General features: G+C 48.7%; 2 protein-coding genes across 4 annotated transcripts; one reads left to right on the top strand and one right to left on the bottom strand.

Annotated features, from left to right (window-relative positions):
• On the bottom strand, positions 1-1,913 carry LOC106148468 (translation initiation factor IF-2-like; the record flags this gene model as incomplete). Its single annotated transcript, XM_013514070.1, is given in 1 exon segment — positions 1-1,913. A coding segment is annotated over 1 exon segment (137 nt), but the record flags the coding sequence as incomplete, so codon positions are not given.
• A 1,767-nt stretch (positions 1,914-3,680) lies between these two features.
• Positions 3,681-11,728, top strand: LOC102022614 (chromosome unknown open reading frame, human C11orf84; the record flags this gene model as incomplete). 3 transcript variants are annotated; one of them, XM_013514066.1, is given in 6 exon segments in its annotated part: positions 3,681-4,007; positions 4,093-4,242; positions 4,374-4,517; positions 4,695-4,895; positions 5,767-5,866; positions 10,983-11,728. In XM_013514066.1, coding segments are annotated over 6 exon segments (1,055 nt in total), but the record flags the coding sequence as incomplete, so codon positions are not given.
• Positions 11,729-16,061: the final 4,333 nt, after the last annotated feature.

Genomic DNA, 16,061 nt, shown 5'->3' with positions numbered 1-16,061 from the left:
CCTCCCGCGCGGCCCGGCTGTGCCCTAAGCTGAGGGGCGGCGAGGCCTCTAGGCCGGAGGCGGGGCGCGGCGGCCGGATGCCCCGGGTGAGCCGGAGGGTGGAGGCGGGCGCCCTCGCCCCCCTCAGAGAAATGCATTTTGAGAGGCCCCCCCAAGTGTAAGGCTTTCTTCTGCGCCAGGCCTCTTGCTTTGGTGAGCCACAGGTGTGAAGGCTCTAGAGCCGGGCGATGAATGGAAGGGTTTGCAGCACCCAGTTTGGAAAGGCAGTGCTTACTGGGGAGAGGAAGCCCAAAGCCACCGAAAGGAGCTTAGCTGTGGGGGCGGATTTGAGGAGCGATCTCGGTGCTCTGCTTCTCCCCTTCCCCTCCCCCTCTTTTCCCCTCCCCCTTCACTGATTTTTTAGTCCTTGGGAGCTTGCAAACCTTAACAAAACAAAGAGCTACCTTCTTTGGGAAAGATTAAATCATGGAAGTGCAAATAATACCGGCATTCTTCAATATCCCCTTCCCTCAGAGGGGGTGGTACCCAAAAGAGGTTGAGAGCAAGGCCGTTTATTGTACTTTGCTGGAATATAAGGCTGTCCTGCACTGCATAATCCTTTTTGGAGTCAGGAGGAGTATAGGATTAGTGAGGGAAATAAAGGCTGCATCCCTCAGAGCATTCACACCGACTCACATTATTTTCCTGCTTGTAGCTCATATTTATGAAGTGCTCACTCTGCTTCTGTCAAAGGCTGTCTCAGTTAATCCACTCGACATCCCTGCAAGGGGGTCCACAACCCCTCTCACGGAGAAAATAGAAGTCTGGAGAGATTCATTCATTCAACCAGTGTTTATTGCTACTGGCCACTGACTGCCAGGCATTGTCTTAGGCTAGGAATGGTGACAGTGGTAAACCGGATGAAGTCGTGGCCTTGTCAATCATGTGTATCCTAATGGCAGACAGGTAAATGAAGAGTTTGGTATATCAGGTTAGTGTTTGAGAGAACACTTAGTGAGATAAGGAGGAAGGGTTCATTAGGAAAGACTTCTTACTGTGCATTTTGAGCACAGATCTGAAGGGAGTGAGGTTAGCTGGTTAGCTGTGGAGGTAGCTAGAGGAAAAACAGTACAGATAGAGTAGTGAGTGCAAAAGTCCTAAGGCACAAGCATCTGGGGCAATTTGGGGTATGAAAGAAAGAGAGCAAGTCTACAGTTCTTGACCTGAACAAGTGGAAGGAAAATCTTGCTGTTTGAGATTTAGAAGTCTAGGGCCAGGGATATAGCTCAGAGGCACAAGCTCCTGCCTGGCAAGCTCAAGGCCCTGAGTTTGATTCCCAGTACCCAAAAAAAAAAAATCCTCTTCAGACAGATTTAGAAGTCTAAGGTGTAGGCTTATTTATGGCAGGTTGGGAGTTAAGGTTTCAATAAGTTGGATATTGGTTAAAGTGGAGATGCGTATTAATAGGTTCAAGTAGAAAGACCAGCCATGAAGTTGGGTGCATTAGTCTAGATTTTATAAGTATACTACTGCAGTGTGAATATAGGGGTTGTCAGCAGGTTGACAATGAGGTAAAATTCAGCAGAGGCAGGGAGCTGACAGAAGGGGTCCAAGGACTGAGTCCTAAATACTCTAGTGTTTGCAGGTTGGTGATTGAGTCAGTCCCCCTTTACACAATATCCAGTACCACTACCCACCAGGTACTATCCTTGATGCTAGAGATTTGAGCGTAGGGCATCAAATGTCTTGTGCTGTTGTGCTAGGAGTATAACTCAATGGTAGAGCAGTTGTCCACCCTGCACAAAGCTCTCAGTTTGATCCCTAGCACTGCAAAAAAAGATTACATGCTGTTGTCAGAATTTGCAAGGGAATAGATTTAATGCAGGACACATAATTTATAGGATTATTTATATAATATTCACCAAAAAAATCAAGTGCAAAAGAGTGCAGAAGATGTGTCCGCACTCTAGAGACCCAAAGAATTCAGCTGAGGGCCTCGATCCCATGGCAATGTTCTCCATGAGTCTAGCTGGAGGCCTAGAGCCCACAACAATGTCTTATGTCTATATCGAGGATCTGACTGAGAAGGCACAGAGGCCAGTGGTGAAAGCTAGAAAGTCTGCCAGTGGGCTGAAGGATCTGTGACACCAGGCTGAGAGATCTGCACTGGAGCCAGGAAGTGACACTCAAGGTAAGAACCAGGGCTCCCCTGAGGAGAACCGTAGCCATCCTCTGCACCATCAAGGACCCGAGCTTCTCCAATGATGAAGACAGCTGAGTTCATATCAGGAAAACAGCGTGACAGGCTTCTCCAAGAGGACAACACACCATCTTCCTCATCAGTTCAACTGGGTGTCACAAGTTGATCATTAGTTAATGTACCACACATGGTATCATGAAACATGCAATGTGAAAAGGGCACAGTGCCCAAGAAAAACACAAAGGTTGTACTGTGGAGGAAACCGTGAAGGTGGGAATGAGGTGCTCAGGCCTGGGAGGTCGCAGCCTCCTTCAGGGTGGCAAGAAGATGGTTCTTCAACAGTGACCTGGAGGAATCAAGGGAGCCATGCAAATATCTGGCTCCCTGCATGGTGAGGAAGGCAGGAATCAACATATAACTGAGAAAGAGCCTCAGAGAAATGAAAGAAGCAAGGAAAGGCTGGGTTGTAGCTCACTGGTAGAGCACTGGCCTAGAGTATGTGAAGCCATGGGTCCCAGCCCCAGCTCTGCAAAGGAAAAAAAAAGAACCAAAGAAAGGTAGGTGCTTTGGATGCCAAATGATAAATCAGGACAGAGAAAGTGATGACAAGTGAAATTGAATTGCCCACAGGGTTTAACATTGGTGACCTCTAGGAGAGTGGAGGGGTGAGGAAGAAAGCCCTTTGGGTCAGAAAGCTCAGGGTCCAAGGACACATGGGAGACAGGTACAACCCTGCTGGAATATATTACCTGGGTCCAAGCTGAGGTTCAGATCCATTCCACATGCCACCTCTTCTACACAGCTCATCCCCTTTGTTAGAGCTCCTGTGTTTTTTAGTTTGTCCCACCCTCTGGTGGTGGAAGAGGTACTGCCATGAGGAATCATAGGCACTTTGCAGAAGCCCTGAGCTTCCAGGCTAACACAGGTATGGCCTTTGCCAAGCTGTAAGGAATTCCTGCCCTGTTTGAGCTTATAACCTGCATACACTGAGAGGAATGAGATGCAACCACATTGTAAGACCATCACTGCAAATGCTCTGGGAACATCCTGGAAAGAACTGCAATAGCTGTATTTCCAGGCCCTGTGGAGAAAATCAGATGATGAAGTTTGGCCAGGGTGCACACCTCTATCTCAGCACCCAGGAACCTGAGGCAGGAGGATCAGCTTGAGTTTGTGGCCAGAATGGACTTGGTAACCAGTCCAAGGCCAGCGTGGAGTACGTAGCAAGACCCTCAGGGAAGAAAAGGTATGTCCTAGAAGTCAGATACAGGGAGTAGGGGAGGCTGTTTACAGAAGCTTCATGGAGATGACCACCTGTTAGGGAGGTCTGGGCAGCTTGGAAGACATAGTCTTAAAGGAAATGTGAAGTCCTAACGCCCAGGACTTGAGAAAGTATAGAGGCAAGAGTAAGATGTATGCAACATGGGTCATGCTCTGGGATCCTCTAAGTGTCACCAGCATGGGTGCCCTTATTAACAGTACCCTCTCCCTTGCTCTACAGTGACCCAACAGGAAAAGACCCCCCTGCCTCGGTCTAGCCTGCTGGAGGCAGGTGATGGCTGTGAAGAGCCAAAACAGCAGATGTCTTGGGAGCAGGAGTTCCTGGTGGGGAACAGCCCAGGAGGCAGCGGGCGGACTCTATGTATGGTGTGTGGGGCCGAGATCCGGTCTCCCTCAGCAGACACCGCTCGCGCACACATTCTGGAGGAGCATCCCCACACCCTGGACCTGAGCCCCTCAGAGAAGAGCAACATCCTGGAAGCCTGGAGTGAGGGGGTGGCTCTTTTGCAAGACAGCAATGCTGAACAGCCGTCTCCACCGGTTTCAGGTAGTGGAGTGGGGGCAGGGGCAGGCAGAGGAAGGAACAGGGCTGGTGGGAGCCCTGGCAGCTCAGCAGGCTTTTGCCCTCTCAGAGTCAGGCCGCGATGTTGAGCCAGACCCCAGCTCCAACCCAGACCCTGCTGGGACGCCAGCAGAGATCGTGGTCCTACTGGACTTGGAGGACAACCCATCCCTTCCTAAAAGGATCCGGCCCCGGGGACTCCGCCCCCTCGAGCTGCCTGGTCAGTCAACAAGGGTGTGTGTGGCGGGGGTGTGGACAGGGTGAAGCACAGGCTCTGTTCTGGGTTGCTGCTGGGAGGGTATCCTTGGGAATCCTTTGGGGGCCTCTTAAAGATGTAAGTTTTCTTTGCAGCTACCCCTGCCACAGAGCTAGGAAGTAAGAAGCCTCGTGGCCAGAGATGGAAAGAGCCCCTTGGGGAAGAGCCTGTCAGAAAGAAGAGAGGCAGGCCTATGACCAAAAATTTGGACCCTGATCCTGATCCTGACCCTGACCCAGGTGAGGGGAAGTCCAGGAGGCAGGGATAGGATGGTCACAGCACTGCAACAGGAAGCCCAGGTCTACAAGGTTAGAGTGGGGTAGGCTGAAGGTACCTGCAGCTCTCCTGAGGCTTGGGGCTCAGGTGTTTGGGTTCCAGCATCCTCTCTACTCACAGTTCCTTCCTGTCTTTTTCAGAACCCCTTTCGCCTGACTCACCCACAGAGACGTTTGCAGCACCAGCCGAGGTCCGACACTTCACTGATGGCAGCTTCCCCCCTGGCTTCGTCCTCCAGCTTTTCTCTCATACCCAGCTTAAGGGTGCAGACAGCAAGGACTTGCCTCAAGAGGGCAAAGCAGCAGCAGAAGGCCAGGCCCAGACAGAAAGCCCCTCTCCAGGTGAGCCATCCCCAGAGGGAACAGCCAGGAAGAAATCAGCCTGGCAGCATCCCTGGCTTTGGGCCTCCCAAAACTGTGCTGCTTCAGAGCCCAGGATACTGGTGGTTGGTGCTCAGGTCCCTAGAGACACAGGCTTATGGGAGGGGAATGGGGTGGGGGAGGCTGGCCAAAGAGCTGAATGTTTCTGAATGTCGTTTGGAGATTTCCTGGAGTTGGTTGTTACAATGGGGTAGGCCAGTGTCCCCATACCCAGCTCTACAGATAGATGGATTCTGGAGCCTGAGAGGTAGCACCTTTCCCCAGTGGAACAGGGACCCAAGTAGGGGTACTCAGCAATTCAAACAGGTGTTAAGGGAATAAACAGGTGATGAGCGGTGAACAGACACCTGCATGGGGACCCAGCTCAGTAAATTGCTAATAGTAGCAGGTAGGCAAGTGCTTATGTCTATGTCATATTCCACTGATTATAAGAAACTCATATGCAGCCAGGCGTGGCAGTGCCTCCTAGCACTCTGAGAGGCTGAAGCAGGAGGATCACAAGTTAAAACCCAGTCTGGGCAAATTCAGCAAGACCGTATCTCAAAAAAGGGTTGGGATAGGAATGTAACTCAGACCAAAAGTCCTAGGTTCAAACCTCAATGCCACAAAAAAAAAAAAGAGAGATCTATATATAGTTTATTTGATCCTTACAAAAATGTCTTTATAGCTTTGCATAATGACAGTATTATAGTCGATGAGGTTTATCCAAGGCGCGATTATTGCTAATTGAAAAATGCCTTTATAGTGAAAAGCCAAGTGTCCGTCTTTCCCCGATGGAGAAACTGAGTCTCCAAAAGATGATTCATTCTTTCTCATGTTCCTTGTACCAAAGGGTCCAGAAGGGATCTTCAAGCAAAACTCAGTGTTTTGGCAGGGCTGTGTTCTTTTTTGGGGGGTACCAGGAATCGAACTCAGGACCTCAAGCTTGCCAGGTAGGCGCTGTGCCACTGAGCTAAACGCCCAGCCCAAAGTCTGTTCTTTTCTAGGGGAAAATCTTTTCTCACCTTTCCTGGCTTGTAGAAGCTACCCACATTCCTTGGCTTATGGCCTCCTAACATCCTCAAGGTCACCAATGGCAGGAGAAGTTCTTGGCTCACCATCTTTGGTCCTGCCTCATCTACTTCCTTCTTCCCTGTTTTAAAGACCCTCTTGGTTATACAGGCTCACCCTAGTGATCCAGAATTATTTTTTTCCTTTTTCTTTTTCTTTTTCTTTTGAGGTGCTAGGGATTGAACCCAGGGCCTCACCATACTAGCGAAGCAGTTCTCCCACTGTTATCTCCAATCCTATCTCTTTATTCTTTGTCAGCAGATTAGCAACCTTAATTCTATCAGCAACCTTCGTTTCCCCCTTGCCATGGAATAAAACATTGCAAGGTTCTGGGGATTCAGACTTCTGAATGGACATCTCTGAGGGTCATCTTTCTGTACACACAATGCTGTACCCACAGGATTAAGGAAAGTAGAATAGGGGCTGGGGATTTAGCTCAGCGGCAAAGCGCCTGCCTGGCAAGCGCAAGGTCGTGAGTTCGGTTCCTGGTACCGGAGAAAAAAAACAAAACCAAAAAAAAAAAAAAAAGGAAAGTAGAATGCATTCCAGAGACTGAGTCTGCTTCCTGTCCTCTCCTGTCTTTGCCAAGCACAGCTCACATCATTTGGAGCTCAGGAAATACTTCCTGAAGGAGGGGATGGCCGCCCAGGGAGTGCATGTGTCTGTCCCAGCTTGTTGGAAATGCACAGGTGGAATAAGAGGCCAGTGAGATGGCTGACGAGGGCTGAAAGCTTCCCAGCATAGGGCTCTCCAAAAGGCAGTGAGCTTTTTGCATAGAGAAATAGAATGTTACCTATTCTGCAGTCCCACTCACAGCAGAGTCCACTCTTAATGATTTGTCCCCTTCAGTCTTTTCACAGAGCTCTGTGCATGTGTACACACGTGTACACATACATGTCCTTTTATTTACCATATCAGGCCCTACTTCTCTAAAGACAGGCCTTACCCCATCTTGTATAATAGTTTTAACTGTCTGTGTGAGTCGTGTTCCTGAGCTGCTGCTGAGTCCCCTTGCTCTCCTGGGTCTTCTATGGAGTTGGCCTTGCCACTGTTTAATAGGTCTTCTGATTTCATATGTGAGGGAAGCCTTCATTTTAATCCTGGGGTGGCTCAAGTCCACCTATTTGGGGTGTTGTATATGGAGGAGAATCTCTAAGGTTTTATGTTTATTTGGGATGAGTGGACAAGTGTGGTCTCAGTAGTATCAGGGTTTTTGAAGACTGGAGATGGCCAAGGATCACAGAGGACACTAATGCATGAATAAGGCAGCATTTGTCCCCAAGAAACTCTTACTTGTTGGGGGATGCCCATGGGGGTTCCAGGCTGGGAAGCTGAGGTAGGAGGATTGCAAATTCAAGTCTTACCTGGGGAAATTAGTATGGCCTTGTCTCAAAATAAGTGAAATGGCCTGGGGGATGTCACTCAAAGTGAAGACCCTGGGTTCAATCCCCAGTACCACCGGTAAACAGACAGCAACCACACATTGATCTAGGAGTTGGAAAAGGTCACTTGGCTCAGGTTAGCTGAGCTGGTGATTATGAATGTGTAATGGTAAAGCAATCTGGGAAAGCTTTCTGGAACTTCACAAGGTGAGCTTGAGGCCAGGAGAGGAAGAAGGCTGGAAGGACCCACTCTCAAGTCAAGGAAAAAAAGAGGCTGTTTGTCTGGCTAGTGTTTGGGTAGGACCTGGAGATCCAGTTAGGACACTTTGGCCAGACACAGGGTATTTCCAGGATGGACCTGGGAATAAGTGTAGTGAGAGGGCACCTGTGCATGTGAGTGTGAACCTTGCACAGTCTCTGTTTTTGTTCACCACTGGGTCCTCAGCACCTAGAACAGTACCTAGTACAAAGAAGGCACACCAAAAATTCATTAAAAAGTTGGGAAAGTGACTGATGGCTGACAAGTCCAAAGTCCTTGTTTATAGGTAACCTAGGAAAGGACCAAAGGCCAAGACCTCCACCCAACCTCTGAAACGGGAGCAGCTCTGGAATGTGTGAGCACAGATGCATGACTGCAGGGTAGCAGGAGTAAGGCTGGGAAGCAGAGGTAGTATAGGAAAGAAGGTGGGGCTATTCTGGGCCTCCCTACTCAGCTTGTTCCAGGGGTGGTAAGTCGCCCCAGCTTGCTTTTTTGTAGCCCTGGTGCTCTGATCTCTACCACATCTCAGACCTCACATTCCTTACCTCATCCACCCACACCTTCTACCCTCCTTGCTGCCTTGGCACTTAACCAACTGGGGGCTTGAGAAGCCAGCCTCTACTATGTACCAAACTTCCCTGATATTCTGTCTCATGAAAGTAAAATGCTTGTAAAGTATTAAGATTTCCATCTTGCAGAAGATGAAATAATTGTAGTGGTGCACACCTATAGTCTGAGCTATTTGAGAGGCAGTAGCAGGAGGATCACTTGAGCCCAGGAGTTCAAGGCCATCCTGGGCAACATAGCAGGACCCCAGCTCAAAAAAGCAAGTAGTTGGGGGATAGCTCAGTGGTAGAACCCTTGCCTAGCATCTGTGAAGCCCTGATGTCCCTGTCTGCCAGCACTACCACCACCCAAAAAAAAGGAAGTAGCCTCAGCCTCAGACAGGTTAGGTCTCTGTCACAGTCACTAAGTTGCCAGGCTGGGTTTAAATTTCCAATCGTCCTGCCTCAGCCTCCCAGGGTTTAAGGGTATATATACCACCATCCCTGGCTATGGAAGGTCTTTTGTATACTGTCTCTTACTTCTCTCCAAAATCCACTTGAGTCAAACTTCCACCCTCAGCACTCAACCAAAATTGAGTTTTTGCCAAAGTTGTCATTGACTTCCATAAAATTAAATCCATTAGTTACTTTATGCTCCTTCACTTTTTTGATCTGGTAGTAACAGTGGACCTGTCCCTCATTTTGTATCATATTGTTGTCTGTCTCCCCTTTTCTAGAATGTTAGTATCTTTGAGTCAGAATGTTTACTGTGATGTCCCTGGTAGGCAGCACAGTGCCTGGCAGAGAATAAGCACTATTATATACTGGTAGATCTCATCCAATTCACAGTTCTCAAAACCTTTTTTGAGGGGTATACAGGGAATCGAACTCAGGACCTTGTGCTTGCCAGGCAGGTGCTATGCCACTGAGCTATATCGCTGGCCATCAGTATCTTTTGTGTGGCTATGTATTGGCTTTCCCTCACTCTAGAACAAAGTATCTGATACCCACTACTCGAAGGAGAGATTTATTTGGCTCACAATTTCAGAGGGTTCAGTCCCTGGTTGGCTGGCTCCAAGCCAAAAACCTCATTCTCTTCAGCCCCACACTAGTCCATCCTCAGGTTCTCCAGAATAAGTTGAGGGTTCATCTCTTGCCACCACTCTCACTGCTTCTTGCATCCACCTTTTAAGTAGTCTCAGGTTTGCTCACTGTGCTGTGTTGTCATGCAGCTACCAGTGTCTCTGCTGAAAACACAAGTGAGATCCAATCACTCCCCTGCTCATAGCCTTCCAAATCACTCCTGTCCCACTTCAGATAAGATCTGGACTCCTAGGGACCAGTAGTCTTCCCCTCAAGACCCTTGAGTTCTCATCACACACCCCAACTCTTCACAGACAGCATTGACCTTGCTGTTCCCGCCCATCTGAAATGTCATTCCATACTTGCTTCTTCGACAACTCGTTTCCCTTGCATCTCTACCCACTGTGTCCTTGCTCTTACCAGCATCTTCCCCTGGTTTTTTTTTTTTTTGACATTGCAACTGGCCTTATAGAACATACTACATCTTCTGTTTGGTGGTGGTTTTTTTTGGCAGTCACCACTAAGATGTAAACTCCAAGAAGGCAGCACACTCAGCCCCACTCCCTGCTGTAACCCTAGCAGTGTGGAGCAGCAGTGAGCACATCGTAGTTGTCAGTGAATTCTGTGTTGAATTCATGAATAGAGTGGAATTCAGTCTTCCCTTAAGGAGTTACAGTTTATGAGATAGTCAGACCACCTCACCTGAACAAAACACATAAGTTACTAAATTGTACAACATAGTGGTGGCCACTGGGTCATTTTAAACTCCAACAAACTACTGCAAAGTAGAACTCATCTTTTCTGCCACCTTTTAAGTAATTCTGTCTCTTTTTTTTGGTACCGGGAATCGAACTCATGATCTCAGGCACTTACGCCACTGAGTTATATCCCCAGCCCTAAATAATTTTGTCTGTTAAAGACTAGAAAAGGCAACTTTTCTTTCATACATGTTGGCCTACAGGATGTACTTCTTTTCCTACTTTTATTTGGCCCAAACTCACATGCAGAGTCTCTTTCTTTTCTGACCTTTAATAGAACTTTGCTACTGTTAAATAAAAAAAACAGTTCTTTCCATACAGATAGTATTTGCCTTCACCATCTTCCACCTTTGCTTTGTAACACAATGTGACTTTTCCATGGGCCCATGTCAGGGGACATTTTTGAGGCTGCCCAGTGACCCTGAACACCTTTCCCTGTCTGGCAGCCTGGCTTTGCCATGATGAGCAGCCTCCCCATACCGCTAAGGTGGCGCTGGACCCTTGTGATATAGGTAGTGACTCTGCAGGAGATAGAATGTGGTCAGAGTCACAGAGCAGAGCTGGAACGCTAACGCATCCTTCTGTTCAGCACTCCGCTCTGTTCTGCAAATTCTCTCATGTACTGTGTGGTGGCAAAACTATGTCATAGACTGGTTCATGCAGGCACAGCCCCTTAGGCCAGGCTGCCCAGTGAGTTGTATGTGAAATCGAGCTGCTGAAGGCAAGAGCTGGGACAAGGTGGCTGCAGCGCTGAGTGTGTCCCCTTCCTAGGGCTGGGGAAGAAGGCTTCACAGTGACTTGTGCCAGTGCCTACAAGGCTTGTGAAGCTGGCATCTTTCCATCTGAAGCAGGCACTGGGCTGTGGAGAGCAAGAAGGATGTAGAAGTATAGGGTGTGGTTTGCAGAGCTTTCAAAATGCCCTTAGACTCTGGAGGGCCCTAACTCCGCTCTTTGCTCCCACTCCTGCCCAGCTCCCCCTTCGGGGCTCCGCGGGACACTGGATCTCCAGGTTATCCGCGTGCGGATGGAGGAGCCCCCAGCGGTCAGCCTCTTGCAAGAGTGGTCCAAGCACCCCCAGGGCATCAAGGGAGTGGGTGCAGGTGACACGCCGAAGTGGCCAGCAGTTCTGTCAGAATCCAGCACCACCCTAGGGGGACAGCCGGAGGCAGGCAGTGGGCTATAAGTTCTTGCTTTCCTGGGGAGGGAGGGGTGGGCAGGAGAGAGGAGGCAGCATCCCCCTTTGGCTTGTAACTCGGAGCTGCTGGCTTGGCCACCCGACAGTGACAGTTTGAAAACCTATGTCAAGGCAGGGTAGAGGGGTGGGGTACTGGAGAATGTCTGTCCGACCAGACCTGAGGTAGGCTGGTGGCTGAGGCTACGTGGTAGGGCATTGAGCCTGTGGAGAACACCTACCCCAATCCTTGGCTGACCCAGACCTCTTTGTCCCCCACACCTCCCACCCTCTGAGCTCCCCACCATTCTCCCCTGGCACAGTGCCTTACAGAGGTGGTCATGACGGGGTCTGAATTGAGTCCCACTACCTCGGGGGACACCTCTCCTCCCCCACTTGTTCAGGCTTCTACACCAGAAGCCTCCATTACCTCTTCCCACTCCATCCCTGCCGAGGGCTCCATTCACCTCCATGCTCCCTTTCACCTGTTTTCCTGTTGTATATATTACCTTTGTTGACAATAAATTATTTTTTTTTATTAAGAGAGTTCCGTGTGGCCATCATTGGGGGAAAGGGCCTCCTAGAGCCAGCTTGGGGACAGGAGGGTTGCAGGGTAAGTCTGGGTGGGAGCGGACGCAGCCTGTCTCAGAGGGTGCAGTATCGATCACCAGGGCAGGACATACGAGGCCAGCCTGGGTGTCAGTCACATAGGGGCCCCTTGTCCTCTCTCCTCATCCTCACCCCAGAAGTGGGGTCAGAACAAGCATTAAATCTTACACCTTCTGCTAGGACCTCTGTCCAAACCAGGCCTCCTCACACCTCAGGAGCTGAGCACTGTTGGGCCCTTTATAAAGTGAGATGATCCTTTCCCGCCCCACAAAGCCAAAGTGGCACATGGATTGTAAATAGTATTTCCTTCTTCAGTCTTACGGTCTTCCCAGCAAACCTTCCTTCCACCCTGTCCTTGGCTTAATTCTACCCAGACCCTGGCCTGATTCCTGCCACTGCCCAGATCCCGAGAGAGCCTACTTCACATCTTTGTGTGGGATTCCATATGCCCTGAACTAACCCGCCACTGGCCAAAGCGCGCAGTCTTTTTTCTCTAAGACCATGTCTCCACTGTCTTGAGCACCTGTGTGCAGGTCCAGTAAGTAGGAGCAAGAACCTACCGCTCCTAAGAAGTAGGTGCACTCAGAGATGGGGGCCAGGCTGGAAGGACGGCCGTTCCACAGAACACTGGCCTGAGCAGTTATACCAGCCAGGGAGGGTCCAGGTGAGCAGGGTATACCGTGTTCTGACATGAGCTGGTGTCACTGGCAGCTAGGTGTTGGGACCTCACAGCTGGGCAGGTTCTTGGGCACAGTCCTTTGACCTCATTTGACCTAAGATTAGGCTCCTAAGAAGGAGCCTAAGATTGGGGATGGAAGGCTGGAGAAAAGGTAGTGTTCAGGGCCTGCAGATACTCTGCCTGGGGGGACTTAGCCCGGGGCCCAGGGAACTTCAGGTCCACCACTGTCCTGTGGATGGGCAAAGTTCATGTACTCCCTAATCAGAGGAGATAAATAATGCTGAAAACTCCAGTACTAGTGATTACAGATGATTTGTGTCATCCTCTCAGTGATGTGATTGTGTTTACATTTATACCAACGTGCTTTTAAGACAACATGGCTGTGTCACTGGGTGTTTACACTTGAGAAAACATACTTAAAAGCTTGTAAAATTGTGATGCCAAATGCACATTTGCTGCTATTCTGATTCATGGCTTGGCCTAGACTGTGAGCTCCTCCCGGGCAGGGGCCAGGCAACATTGACGTTTCCTAATGTCCTGTGTAGGGCCTGGCACATAGTAGGTGCTCAATAAATGTTATCATGTACCAGGTTGGTGTGTATTTCTGTGTGACATTTTTCTTGTGAAAGTTGGTGCCTGGAGTATGGTTCCTTACATGGGAGTTTGCCATGGTGATGGCAGCAGGTAGGTGATTCCCTGATTGCAGCCCCACATCCTGACCAGCTGGCATCTGCCCAGCTTTGGCCAGTATACTGGGGACTATGTGTGCCCAGGAGCTGACCATGAGCACCTCTGGGCTCCCAGGGAGAAATGGAGAGGGACTAAGGACATGACTCCAGCCCAGAATGTGGGAGGACAACTGGATGGAAGTGACAGGTTGCCTGGAACCCCCTTGCTTTTCACCTTGGCTTGGTGGAATCCCTCCAACCCCAGCCCTGCCATCCTGGCACATACTAGAAGGGCCTATCCAAATATCAGTGGTGTCCAGGACCGGTGGTAGCGCTCTGCACCAAGTGTAGTGCTGAGGCCCGGCCAGGCTGGGGGTGGGATTTCTGGAGACCTGAACAGAAAGCTTTATTCAACACCAAATTAAGGAAGGAGTGTTTCCCCACTGAACAGCAAAGTGTCCAACAGTTCAGTTCTGACAGTAAATATCAGGAGTTAGTGCAGATCCCACCAGTAGGGCGCATTTACTCAGACAGTAATTGCAAATCCAAGCTGTCACACCTGTACTTAGACCCAGCCAACTGGAAGTTGGAGGTTCCTACCATGTCCTCTTGGCATTGTAATTTTCTATAATGATTTACAAAAGGCAGGGAAACGTTTCCTTAGTTTTACTGGCCTATCACCAAGTGTATTACAATGGATACAGGGGCTGGGGATTTAGCTCAGCGGCACAGTGCCTGCCTGGCAAGCATGACGTCATGAGTTCGATTCCTGGTACCGCAAAAAAAAAAACAAAATGCAACAAAAAAAACAACCACAACAACAACAAAACAACGGATACAGATGAACAGCCAGATAACTTTCCATATAGTTAACTGGTATGGAAAGGGCCCGCACCGAGGACCAGAGTGTATCCTAGGGAATTTGGGCTGTGCTGCCTTCCGGCCATATGGATTCTTTCCCTGACCTGGTGCTCTCTGACCCCCATAGCTGAATGGTTTTATGAAGGTTTCAGTAGGCCCCTCTCCCCTCTCCAGTCAGAGCTGAGTCTGAAAGCACAAACCTTCCCAGTCACTGTTGGCTCCTCTTGACTGCTGACCAGCAGCCTCCAAGAACTACTTCTTTGACATGAACACAAGTATGGGAGTGGAAAGGGTCATATTATAAATAGCAAAAGATGTTCTTTCTTTTACAGTGTGTGCCACCATGCCCAGCTGAAGATGCTCTTGGCTGATACACTAATTCCCAGTTTTAGAAGCTCTTGTCCCAGGAACCAAGGATGGGGACCAAACAGAATATATTTCTTATTATATCACAGTATTATTTCCATACTAGATTTGGGGGTTGTTTTGAGACAAAATGTGCCACCATGCCTGGTCTATATCACAGTAGCATTAACCATAGCTTTTCATCTGTGGGCAAAGCCAGGAGACAAGGAAGAAGCACAGTTGGGTGTAATGCCTATAATCCCAACACTAGGAGGCTGAAGCAGGAGGATCACAACTTTGAGCCCAGCCTGAACAATTTAGACACTGCCTCAAAATAATAAAAATTTTAAAAAATTTTAGAAATCAGGTATGGTGGCACATGTTTATAATCCCAGCACTTGGGAGGCTGACGCAGGAGGATCACCATGAGTTTGAGACCAACCTAAATTACCTACTGAGACCCTGTCTCAAAAAGCCAAAAAAAAAAAAAAAAATGCTGGGGATACAGCTCATTTGCAAAATTCTATACCCAGTATCGGGGCAGTCCTAGTATGAGAATAAAAAGGAGAGGGAGGGAGGAGGGAGAGGGCAGAGAAAAGTGTAGGAGTGGGGCTGGGGGAAGAAGTGGGATCCTTTGCAGCACCCCAGGGTATGAGTTGGATCCTGGATCTGCAGCTCCTGAACTGATCCATCCTGAGTACTTTCTACTCCTTTGGGAGTTGTCCTCAGAAGAGTTAGTTTTGCTTCCCCTCCCTTTGCCTGGCGTTCTAAATTCTTAAGGAAAGCCACACCTAAATGATTAAGATGTTAACTGAAGCCTAATTTACAAAAGCCTATAATCCCAGCTACTTGGGAGGCTGAAGCAGGAGAATTGCAAATTCCAGGCCAGCCTGGGCAATTTAATGAGATTCTGTCTCAAAATAATTTTTTTTTTCTTTTGTCTTTTTGAGACAGGGTCTCACTATGCAGTTCAGGCTGGCCTTGAGCTCACTTTGTAGCCCAGGCTGGCCTCAAACTTGCAGTGATCCACCTGCCTCAGCCTCCTGAGTGCTGGGATTACAGGCATGAGCCACCAAGCCTGGCTCAAAATAAAAAATTTTAAAAGGGCTCCCTGGTGCAGAAAAAAAAAAAAAAGTTAACTACCAAATAATATTTCTTTAGATTTGCAGAACCCAGAACATCTGGTACACTTCAGATAACATCAGAATGTGTAAGGCCCCTCCTTAGTCTTTAATTCTGTCAGCTAATACAAAATATACAAATTGATATGATGCTTAATTTGCAGAAAGGTAATTTTGTAACTATTCCCAGGAGATCAAGGTCAATTGCATTGTTTTCTAAAGGGGAAGAAAGACCCCCAAAACAAAGCCACACTGCTTGGGCTGAGGATTTAGTACAGTGGCATTGCACCCACCTGGCAAGCACAAGGTCCTGAGTTCAATTTCTAGTACTCTACCAAAAAAATAAAATACTCATCCACCACTGAGCATCAATTCCCTCTCTACAAAAGCCCTTTCAGATAACTGAGCTCTCTAAGATGCATTTTGGGGGAAGATAGTTTCTCCCATCTTGGCACCCTGGAATTAACCTGATTTCCTTCACAGCAACTCTCATCTTCTAAGCATTAGACTTTCAAGTGGCAAGCAGATAGACTCAGGTCCAGTAACAGTCCTTCTGTGTGAATGCAGTGGTCACGCACAAGTACTGCACACATACA

The sequence above is a fragment of the Chinchilla lanigera genome, unplaced genomic scaffold, assembly GCF_000276665.1.
Source record: "Chinchilla lanigera isolate Chin_1 unplaced genomic scaffold, ChiLan1.0 scaffold00021, whole genome shotgun sequence".
Taxonomy (NCBI): Eukaryota; Metazoa; Chordata; class Mammalia; order Rodentia; family Chinchillidae; genus Chinchilla; species Chinchilla lanigera.
Note: the sequence above shows the minus strand (reverse complement) of the source record. Positions and strands in the feature narration are given on the sequence as shown.